This window comes from Coenobita brevimanus, chromosome 93 (assembly GCF_032717465.1).
Source record: "Coenobita brevimanus isolate Jiangsu-jjx chromosome 93, ASM3271746v2, whole genome shotgun sequence".
Lineage (NCBI taxonomy): Eukaryota > Metazoa > Arthropoda > Malacostraca > Decapoda > Coenobitidae > Coenobita > Coenobita brevimanus.
Window position 1 is genome coordinate 23064394 of NC_137046.1, and position 12076 is coordinate 23076469.

Genomic DNA, 12076 nt, shown 5'->3' on the forward strand with positions numbered 1-12076 from the left:
AAATTACTAGAGATGAATGATTATGTCAGAGAAAATGAACCACAAATAATATGCCTAACTGAGACAAAATTAACACCAAGGATATCCAATGACATACTAAACTTAGAGGAATACAATATATGGAGAAGAGACAGAAATTTAAAAAAAGGAGGAGGAATTATAATATTAACTAAGAAAAATCTAAAAGTCAAGGAAATAAACCTAGATATACCATCACAAGTAGAACTGATTGCAGTAGAGATCGACACATCTGAAGGTAAAGTAATTGTAGCCAATTTGTATATGCCACCCAGATCAAACACATGGGAAAGAGACGAATATGAGGACCTGGCAGAGAGTACAATTCAGAGTATAAGATCCTTGCTACATAAAATGGAAGAGAAATCGGAAAGAATTATACTAACTGGGGATTTCAATACAAATATAAATTGGAATACTCTAGATATAAATAGCCAAGAAAGCTGTTGGGACCAAAAGCTCCTGGATCTCATACAAGAGTTTTTCTTAACGCAACATGTGAGGGAAACCACTAGAAAAAGAGGACTTGATGTACCTTCAGTGCTAGATCTAATATTTACTAGGCAAGAAAATGACATTGACAGTTTAATATATCACCCTCCACTCGGCAAAAGCGATCATGCAGTACTAAATTATAGCTTCAGGATAGCATATGACATAGTAAACAGCAATGACAGTTACAAAAAGAACCTAAACTATAAAAGGGAAATTATCAAGACCTAAAGAAGTATTTCTTAGAAGTTGATTGGGAAAATGAGCTTAGAGGACAAGATTTAAATGCTGTATATAAAAAATTTTGTGAATTTTATGAAATAGGAGTCCAGAAGTACATCCCACAGCACAAAGAAGCAGATAAGAAAATACAGAAATAGTTCAATACAGAATGTAAAAAATCAAAAGAAAGAAGAGATTTGTTGTGGAATAGATACAGAAGACACAATAGTGAAAGGGCGTATAATAATTACAAAGAGGCAAGAAACGACTATACAAGAATAAGGAGGGAAGCCCAAAAACAGTTTGAGGAGGATATAATAAATAAAAGTAGTGATCAACCAAAGCTGTTTTACAGCTATATCAGAAGCAAAACCAAAGTAAAAGATATAATACAATCCATCACGGACGAGGGAATCACTTATGCACAAGAGAAAGATATTTGTGAAATACTAAATAAGAATTTCCAATTAGTTTTTATAGAAGAAAAAAATTTTGAGAGGGACTATGTGGAACATGCATGTCCACACATACTACCAGATATACAATTAGCAGAAAAAGTAATACAGGAGGAGTTTAGTAGATTAGACAGAGGAAAAGCAAGTGGTCCTGATGAAATTTCATGTTGGGTGTTACGAGAATGTACAAAGGAGTTAAGTAAACCATTATTTTTAATTTTCAAGAAATCCTTGAGTCAAGGGAAACTACCTGATATTTGGAAAAAAGCAAATATAGTCCCCTTATTCAAGAAAGGAAATAGACAAAATCCTCTCAACTACCGACCAGTATCACTGACCAGTGTTGTAAGCAAGGTATTTGAAAAACTTATAAGAAAAGCTTGGGTAAATCCTCTAGAAGAACACAGTATGATAACAGAAAGACAGTTTGGTTTCAGAAAAGGAAAATCATGTGTTACTAATCTGTTGAGCTACTATGACAGAGTAACAAACACAATACAGGAAAGGGAAGGATGGGTGGACAGTATCTATTTAGATTTCAAGAAAGCTTTTGACACAGTACCACACCAAAGACTTTTATGGAAGCTGTACCATCAAGGAGGAATTCGAGGCAAACTGTTTTGTTGGATGCAAGACTTTCTCATAAAAAGAGAAATGAGGACAGTACTAAGAGGAAACTACTCATCATGGAAAGAAGTGACTAGTGGAGTACCACAGGGTTCGGTGCTGGCACCAATCATGTTTCTAGTGTACATAAATGATATAAACAGTAACACTGGAAATGAGAGCTATCTGAATATGTTTGCAGATGATGCAAAAATACAAAGGAGAATTACTAGCACAGACTCTTGTAGGGAGCTACAAGAAGAATTAAATAAACTTCATGAATGGAGTAGTACATGGCAAATGGAATTCAATGTGGACAAGTGTCATGTAATCAAGTTTGGTAAAAGTGGAAAAAGACCTGATTGGGATTATAAGTTAGGAAATAAAACCCTATACACATCAGAAAGAGAGAAAGACCTAGGTGTGATTATCAATAACAGACTATCTCCGGCTGACCACATCAGCGAGAAGGTACGGAACATGTATACACTGCTTGCAAATATGAGAATAGCATTCACATACATAAATGAAGACATGCTAAGAAGGATAATAACATCATTCATTAGACCAACCCTGGAATATGTATCAATAGTCTGGAGTCCTCATCTCAAAAAGCATATAGACAAGATTGAAAAAGTCCAAAGGGCCGCTACAAGATGGATACCAAGCTTATGGGACCTAAGCTACGAAGAAAGACTAAATAAACTGAATCTACCAACACTACAGGAGAGAAGGAAAAGAGGTGACATGATAATGCTATATAAGTGCATATCAGGAAAGGAGAAAATAGACATAAATGATTACTTAACATATGGAGAAGCATCAGCAAGAGGACACTGCAAAAAACTGCATAAGAAGAGAGGTAATAAAGACGTAAGGAAATTACAGTTTCCCAAACAGAGGAATTGATCAATGGAATGCACTACCGAATGAAATAGTGTGTGCCAAAACAATTCACAAATTTAAGGATATGTACGATAAATATGGTCTAAGACACGGGACAATACGAGCTTGACTCATTCCTGTAAAGATACAATTAGGTAAGAACGCACACACACACACACACACACACACACACACACACACACACACACACACACACGAAGGAAGACTAAATAAACTGAATCTACCAACACTACAGGAGAGAAGGAAAAGAGGTGACATGATAATGCTATATAAATGCATATCAGGAAAGGAGAAAATACACATAAATGATTACTTAACATATGGGGAAGCATCAGCAAGAGGACACAGCAAAAAACTGCATAAGAAGAGAGATGATAAAGACGTGAGGAAATTCAGTTTCCCAAACAGAGCAATTGATCAGTGGAATGCACTACCGAATGAAATAGTGTGTGCCAAAACAATTCACAAATTTAAGGATATGTACGATAAATATAGTTCAAGACACGGGACAGTACGAGCTTGACTCATTCCTGTAAAGATACAATTAGGTATGAATTAGGTAAGAACACACACACACACACACCTCCACATCCCGCAGAACACCGCCTAAGTTAACTGATAAGTTAGTAAATAGAGCATTTAATGAGAGAGAGAGAGAGAGAGAGAGAGAGAGAGCCATTTAGACCCGTTCCGTGCTGGAGCCTCTGTTGGCTTTTGTGCCCGGATTGCCTAGGTTCTGGGAGGCCGACGTACCTAGAATGCCAGCCACTTTCAACTTTTTTTTTTTTCTCCCACAAACAGACCTGAAAAGTGGTCAAAGTAACTCTTAAATATCAGGACCAGCTTTCCTAGCTTCGGGCTCCTACGCTCCTCATGGGACAACATAGGATTGAATGATGGATAGTAAAAGTGCTCACTGTGGCTGTTTTTCGCCTGAAAACAGGCGTTTTGGTCCAGCATGCCTAGATTTACGTCAAATGTCCACTTTCAGATTCCACTAGCGGCTGATGTGGGTAGGTAGTCCAGTTTGTTGTGTAGTGGATGGTTCCATGTAGTACTTGTAGTATGAAAACGCAACCTGCTTTACAAAATGCGGCCACAGTTAAAACTGTGATGATGGAGAGTTGGCGTTCCGTGCCAATTTTGTGTATTTTCACATTCATTTTTTTTTATATTGGTATAATGCACTCTAAACATTTGCATAAGGCACAGTAAGCACTCATGCTGCCCACAGTCACATTAGTTACAGTAAATCACACTTTTTTTACATCAATTTCCGTACATTAACTGGTACTTGATTTTATGATTAATTTCAGTAATCCCTCCAAGATCTGACATAATAGAGCCAAAGCAACATTCGGGACTTAGTCTTGTCCGGGACTTGGGAAAAATGCCCCTGGACAGGTACTTATAGACCCCAACCAAACCTAACTTTGAAAGCCACCTAAATAACTCCCTACTGGACATGCACAGAACCTATTGAAGACCCTTTTTACACAAATAAGGGACAGATACCATAAAATAAATGAAAAGGAACCAGAGAATGAGAAATTAGAAGTAAGGAAAATATTTAGCAGTGTACAGGGTACTTCCGACATGTCCATGGCCATCGTGAAGATTAACCCGGCTCCTCTGTGACTGTGACAGTGGTGAAGGTGCACTTGAAGCACGTACAGTAATCCAGTGTTGCCCTGCACTTAATCCTTTGCACTGTGAATTATAATTGTTTAACACTGCAAATTCTGTTCTTACTTGCACCACACCACTTGTAGCATACCAGTGTTGCACTTAATCCGTTGCACTCTGAATTCTAATTTCTTAACACTGCACAACACTTTAAATTTCCATGTGGTCTAGTAGCGAGGTATTGCAATTTATTCACTGTCAGAGCCAGAGAGTAGGTGTGCCAGGTGGCTCAGGGGTGCATCGCTGGGACGTGGTAATGGGTTACCCACTACAGAGGACTCTGAAGATAGGCGCAGACTCACGTCCAGTGAAGACCCCACCATGGCCGATGTGCTGGGCTGTGGCTCGGAGGTAGGAGGCAGGTCTTGGTGAGGCAGTGGTGTGGAGCCAGAGCTGGGCACGGCGGGGGTCATGGGCCTGAAAAAGTTGTCAGTGGTTGATTGATGAAAGGTACGGTGATACTGGCGATTGTTGATATCTATCTATTGCCAGACGCCTTAATCCCGTTCGGGGTGGCCACAAACAAATCGCATTCACGTCGCCCTGTCCCCCGCCATTTCACTGCCCTGCTCCCAACTCACACCCCCCTCTCTCATATACCTCTCCACCCCATCCCTCCATCTCATCCTCGGCCTCCCCTTCCCTCTTCCCCCCTCCACCGCACTCACATACACTCTCTTCGTCAGTCTTACACCCTCCATCCTCTCCACATGGCCAAACCACCTCAGTGTATTCCTCCTAACGCTTCCTATCACATCCACATCCACACCACAACGCTCATTTATATCCTCATTTGTCAACCTGTCTCTCCAAGTGACTCCACAGGCCTCTCTTAAATAACTCATTTCCACTGCTCTCACTCTTGACTTATGTCCTTCCAGCAACGTCCAAGCTTCACTTCCATACATTAGCGTTGGTGTCACAATACTGTCATGTAGTAACTTTTTCACTTCCATGCTCACTTCCCTGCTTCTTATCACTGCTTTCAAGGAACAAGCAGCCTTTCTTCCCTGCTGTACCCTTTCAAGCATTTCACCCTCCAAACCTCCATCCTTACTCATCACGCTACCCAAGTACTTATACTCACATTTTCCAATTTCTCACCATCCAACCTCGCTGTACATTCACTGACTTCACCTCTCTCAAAGACCATCACTTTACTCTTCCCTACATTCACCTTTAGATTCCGTTTCTTACACACTTTCCCAAACTCATCCACCAAGCCTTGCAGCTCCCCTTCGTCTTCACTCAACAACACAGTATCATCTGCAAACAACAGTACAGGGAGTTTCCAAACACTATCCTCTCTCACCAGGGCCACTCCAACATCCACTATCCTACCTTGTACCTCTTTTATTACCCCATCCATGTACAGATTGAACAACCATGGAGACATGACACATCCCTGTTTCAACCCAACTTTCAAAGAAAAATTCATTCAGTTCACCATTCACACGCACTGCAGCCTTAGCACCATCATACATACTCTTCACAGCATTCAACAACTTTCCATCTACTCCATGTATTTTTAATACTTTCCACAATCCTTGTCTATCCACCCTGTCATATGCTTTCTCCAAATCTATGAAAGCCACATACAACTTCTTTCCCTTCTCTAGAGACTTTTCAACTAAAGATCTAAGAATGAATATTTGATCTACACAACCTCTTCCCTTCCTAAAGCCTCCCTGTTCTTCTCCAACTAATTTCTCTGTTCTTTCTCTAACTCTGTCAATAAGTATCCTACCATACACTTTTCCTATTATACTAAGATGACAGATGCCCCTATGATTACCACACACTTCTTTTTCCCTTTTTCCTTTGTACAATGGAATAATTATACCTGACTTCCAATCCTCCGGGACTCTACCTTCCTCCCAGGCCAATCTGCACATTTTCCACATCCATTCTACTATTATCTCTCACCCATACTTCAGCATTTCACCACACACTCCATCAATTCCTGGGGCTTTCCCCAATTTAACTTTCTTCATTGCTTCCACAACTTCTATCCTACTGATTTCTTCCTGTCTTCTCACCTACCTCCTCCTCCCAGCCATTCCCCAGCCACTTATACTCGCATTACTTCCATCCTTTATGTTCAACAATTCCTTACAGTGTTCTCTCCATCTGTTCACTTTTCTCCCTTCTCCACTAGTAATCTACCATTTTTATCTTTCACTCCCCTGCTAACTTCACTTCCACCCTGTCTTACTCTTTTCACCTCTTTCCAGAACACTTTCTTACAGTCCGTACACTTTGCACTCAAGTTCCTTCCAAATTCCTCATCCACTCTCTTCTTACTCTCTCTTACTAATCTTTTCACCTCTTTCTTTCTTCATATAACTCTCTCTTCCACCTCTCAACTTCTTCCATGCCCCTGTTTCTCATCCATTCTCCTTTTGTGCCACAGCCTGTCTCACCTCTTCATTCCACCACGCTGTTCCTTGCACACCCCTCCGTCTTCTCTTCATCCCACACACCAAATCACATGCTGCACATATTTCTTCTGTAAATATCCTGCACACACCTTCCACGTCCCCCATCTGCTCCAATTCATATTTGCCCAATTGTTCCTCCACTTCTCTCTTATACTCTGCCTTTTTCTCATCCTCTTGTAACCTTTCCACTCTCCTTACAAATAAATACTCCTTCTTCCCGTCCTTCCCTTCTTCTATTTCTCCATCCTAATTGGACCTTGATTCTGGCCACCACCAAGTAGTGGTCAGAAAGTCCACTCCCCCAACCTCTATAAGCTCTTGCATCCATTACACATTTTCGCATCCTGTCATCCACACACACATACTCAATCATTGCCTTCCTTTCATTCAGTTCACCACCCACCCTTCTCATCACTCACCATGTATACCTGTGGATCATTTTGCACCTGAAGAGGGTATTGGCTATCACCAACCCCCTCCCAGCACAAATGTCCACTAACGCACTGCCATTCTCATCTATCTCAGCAGGCACACCCCACTCACCAACTATTCCATCCACCTTCACATTCCCTACTTTACCATTCATATCACCGATCAAAAACACTCTCTCATTCCTTCCAAACTTTTCCATGCACACTTCCACATTTGTCCAGAACTCTTCTCTCACTCTGCTTGCACGATCTTGCGTTGGTGCATACACACACACAATCGCCCACATTTGTATTCCAACTTTCAATCTACCCACACAATCCTTGACCCAACTGATCCATACTGTCTTATGCTCCTCTTCCATCTTTTACTTACAACTATACATACTCCTTCTTTTGCCCTCTCGTTCTCACCTACTCCTGCACATATACCCCATCCATACTCCCATTCTCTCACACTCTCACCTCTCCATTTCGTTTCAGTTATTCTGCATACTTCAATTTGATGTGCTGCATAAAAGTGCGCACTTCCTTCACAAGTCCCAGGGGCCCTATCTCCCAGTCGCAGTCCGGGTGTTCCAGGAGGTCAAAAACGAACTCAACGTGCTTCCGGAGTGCGTTCAGCTTGGGGATGGCTGGAGTAATGGCGTGCTGAGAGGAGTTCGCATCATCGTCGCTGTCCTCATCAGAATCTTCCAGCTGGGTACATGTACCTGCAACAGAAGATGCGATGTCGATATCAGACATGATCTGATACCCAGGATCGCCCCTGTCGTAATCCAACCACTCATGCACTTCTTTCACATCCACCTCATCGCCAGCCTCACGAAGACACGCATGGAAGTCATCCACGTCAAAACCTAGAAAGTCATGCACCACATCAGTTCCAAGAAGCAGACGAGACCAACCGCTTTCCAGAGTCTTGACATGGACATCCCTCCATGCACTGGCCCAGTTGTAGATGGCTGACTTGAGGTTGTAGTGATGAAGGTTTTCCAAAGTCTGGTGGCCTCACGTGTCCCATCCCTCTCTGCACTCATCCTCGTCCTCGAGAACAACCATCACATCATCCAGGTACTTCCGATGGTACAGCCTCTTCGTTGCCACAATCACTCCTTGGTCCAGTGGTTGGATGAGAGCAGTCGTATTAGGTGGTAAGAACAAGCACCTAATGCGCCATTCTCAGCCACCAACTCCTTGTCAGACAGACGTGTAGGTGCATTGTCCAGGAGAAGGAGAGCCTTTACGTGGGTGCGTGGGATTCCCAGTGTGTTCGTCTGATAATGGATGAATCCTTGATGAAGTACTGGTGAAACCAGTCTTTGAAGATCTTGGCTGTGAATCAAGCCTTCACAGAATGGTACCAAATGACAGGAAGGACATCCATCACCCCACGAAGGCACTGAGGTGCTTTGCACGGCCAACAGTAACGGGCTTGAGCTGGTGCATGCTGTTAGCACTGGCACAACACAAAGCAGATACCCGCTGTTTGGAGAGCTTGCGTCCAGGTATATACTTTTCCGTCTTCTCTGCTGGGGTGTTTGTGGGCAGCAAATGATAGAATAGACCAGTTTCATCAGCGTTGTAGACTTGACTGAGAGTGAGGTCCCCCCTGTCGATCAAGCCCTTCACCTTCTGCCGAAACTCTTCTGCTCCATCCTCATTGGCGTCCAAAGCTTTGCTATGGGCCTTTCGGTTGTTAAGGCCATACCATGGTTTGAAGGCGAAGAGACAGCCCTAGGATGTGAAGTCTGGGGAGTCGTGTAACCTTGCGAACTTCTCTGCGGCAGCCTTCAGCTCTGTGCCACCACCAGCACATAAGCAGCATGTTGACGATACCAAATCAACGTGAAGCGGTCGACTTCTGCAAACCCGGGAGGGTACGTATCTTCCTCTGCATGTTGCATTTGGTCTTTGATGCAAAGTCTGCCGTGTACTAGGTGAGTTTGTCCCAGGATGTGGGAGGTTGACCATCCCGTGTCCACCTTGTCCAATATCTCACTCTTCTTCTTTAGAGTCAGAACCACCCGTTTCCTCTTCTCGGGTGGCAGGGCCATCGTCACACACTTGAGTAAGAGGCAGCAGAGGAACAGCAGGGCCTGCAGCAGGTAGGGCACCACCACAAAAGCGAGCATGTGGGCAGACATGGTGACGAGCATGCAGTCACGACTGTAGGTAGGTGGGAAATGGGGAGGATGCAGGGGTGCTCTAGCAGACGTCGCTGGAACTACGTGCCAAAACACAGCTGTTCGTCACTGTGCAGCAAATTTAGAGTAGGAATGAACACATATTGGCTTTTTTCTTTTTTTTTAATTTGATGCTTTTTGGGCATTTTTTGTGTCCCAGTTGTCCAGATATCTTTGGGAATAATCCAAGACTTGGAATAATGGACCCAAGCCCTAAATGTTCGGGACTTGGGGTGTCCAGGTCTTGGGTGTCCGGGTCTTAAAGAGATTACTGTATTTGCCTATATTTGTTTATATTACTTTCATTATATACACTATTTATGCATCACTGTCAGTTAGTTCATGACTTGGAAGTTTTCCAACTTTGACTGGAAGTTGGGGGAAAGTGCAATATATTTGGCAGTGTGGCGTGGCCCAGATTTGCAGCAGATGGCGACTTTCAGATCCTGTCATCAGCTGATGTGGATAGACAGTCCATCTTGGTGTGGAGTGGATGGATGCATGGAGTACTTTTAGCATGGAAACGCAACCTGGTATATGTAATATGACCACAGTCAAAACTATGATGATGGGAAGTTGGGGTTCCGTGCTAATTTTACGTATTTTCACATTCACTTTTTTTTTTTTTTTTTTTTTTTTAAATACAGTATTGGTATAGAGCATGGGAGGGGAGGAGAGGTGTCTGTTGTCCCATTTCCTGTCACACACTAAGGGCACACTCATATAATTTCATGCAAATGTGAGGAAAACCGTGTCTGTATATACATGGACTTGGCAGTTTTGACACTATTGGTTTGTCCGTATACGTACAGACACGGCATGGAACAGGTTAATGATCTTTGTTTGGTAAAAGCCACGACGCCTGGGAAAGTACCGGACGGCATGGTGCTTAGCTGTAATGTCAAAGATTTGGTACCAATTAGATCATTATATCAGGGGTTTACTGTACTACCCTAATCCTACTGGCTTAACAGAATGACCAAGTGGCGACTCTGTCCTCATTTTTACAACAGAGTCTTTCACCATAACCTTAGCTAAAGCCATCTGTGAGTGCTTCCCGTAAGTGGATGTATTTCTTTAGTCTAATGAGCTTGTGTACATAAGTTAGGGCACAACAGTAACTTATAATGTTTTTGAATAAATTAAGTAGAAAGTGTGGACAGTTTGTTATAAATTCCTGTTATTCTTTCGACAGTTCTTGGAGCGATCAAAACAGACACATGCATTGGGTCGACCAGGACAACCAGAGGAGGTGGCAATGGCCATAGCATTCTTAGCATCTGATGATGCTTCTTTCATCACTGGCGCAACTATACCTGTGGATGGTGGCCGCCATGCCATGTGTCCACGCTAGTGCTATGCAGCTTTCAACACTCCTGAGATTGTGTTTTGTTTTGTTCCAAGGGCTTTATGGTGTATATGCATTGTTGTAAATTTTCCTTTTTTTTTTTTTCTTTTTATTATGTATGCATTCTACTGAAGTGAAATAAAGTTTTGGAGATTGTGGTTTACAGTACAGTATAGTGTTTTTGAAAACTAGTTTTCATTGCAGATACCTATGCATGATAGTCATTCTTGCGTACCGTATATGTAGAGGAGTTCGTAGCCATTATGCTTTTTTTTTTTTGTTTGCTTGTTTTTTACTTGTCTGGGCAAAGGCTTCAGGGCCTATTTCTCGGGGGCAGTGACCTATCCCAAGGCTCAGTAGTCCTCCTACACCTCCACATGTCACCACTTCGGCGCTAACACCCACCATCCATACTGAATACATGCTAGGGCTGTCTCATACAGGATTGGTGTATAAGTATTAGCGGGGGTATTTTTACGACATGTCGGTGGGTCATCTGGTAGATCAGGAAAGTCTGCGTTTTAGGAAATTCAAATCCTTAAACTGTTCCCTGCCCCAGCCAGGATTCGATCCTGGGTCCATCAGGACAGCAGGCCGCCTCTCTACCGCTTCAGTCCTATACTTACAGTTGTGGATTATGTACATCAAAGACACGACGTGACTGTGTACTGTGATATAAATGTAGTACAGGGTATATTTTGTACATGTGTTTGATAACACCATGGCACTATGCTATAGGTCATTCAGGTAAAATGTCTGATAATGTAACAGGAAATGCACTCTAATAAACTACTTGAGGGAAAGAGAGAACTTTTAATTTGAAAATTAGTTAAATCCAATGTTCTATAATCCCATAAGACCTTGAGGAACGTGGATGCCACCATGGGGTTCTTAAAAAAAGAAAAAAAAAACTTTTAATAGCATCATAATTATAGTAAATCTTCACTTGAATGGCTTCAAATCTAATGGACACTTTGTGGATCCTCCTCATCACTGAGATACTGGGATTACTCAGCAGTTTGACATGTGAGAATTTATTATTTTCATCCCACTTAAGCCATCCTCTATACTGGGTTCAGAGAAACGGAGGGAGAGGGAGATGCAAAAATGACCCATATATAGCTTCATAAGAGGAGAGAAGTAGGGAAGAGCAACTCTTCCATCAGCCACTTAGGCCCAAATTCAAGTCTCGGTTTTGAACCCGATCCCTGGTTTGAACCCAGAATTACAGCATAATCCCATCATCCAGTCACTTGATGTATTGTTGCTTACTTCTTCATTCACCATT

The 12076-nt window shown here is 42.3% G+C and overlaps 1 protein-coding gene across 1 annotated transcript in view; it reads left to right on the plus strand.

The window, feature by feature from the left end:
* Nucleotides 1-10885, plus strand: part of LOC145412381 (3-oxoacyl-[acyl-carrier-protein] reductase FabG-like) — a 392048-nt gene extending 381163 nt beyond the window's left edge. Inside the window, exon 8 of the mRNA XM_080282270.1 lies at nt 10636-10885. Within this exon, the coding sequence (XP_080138396.1) occupies nt 10636-10794 (159 nt within the window). The 3' untranslated portion in view covers nt 10795-10885. The remainder of the gene's footprint in view (nt 1-10635) is intronic.
* Nucleotides 10886-12076: the final 1191 nt, after the last annotated feature.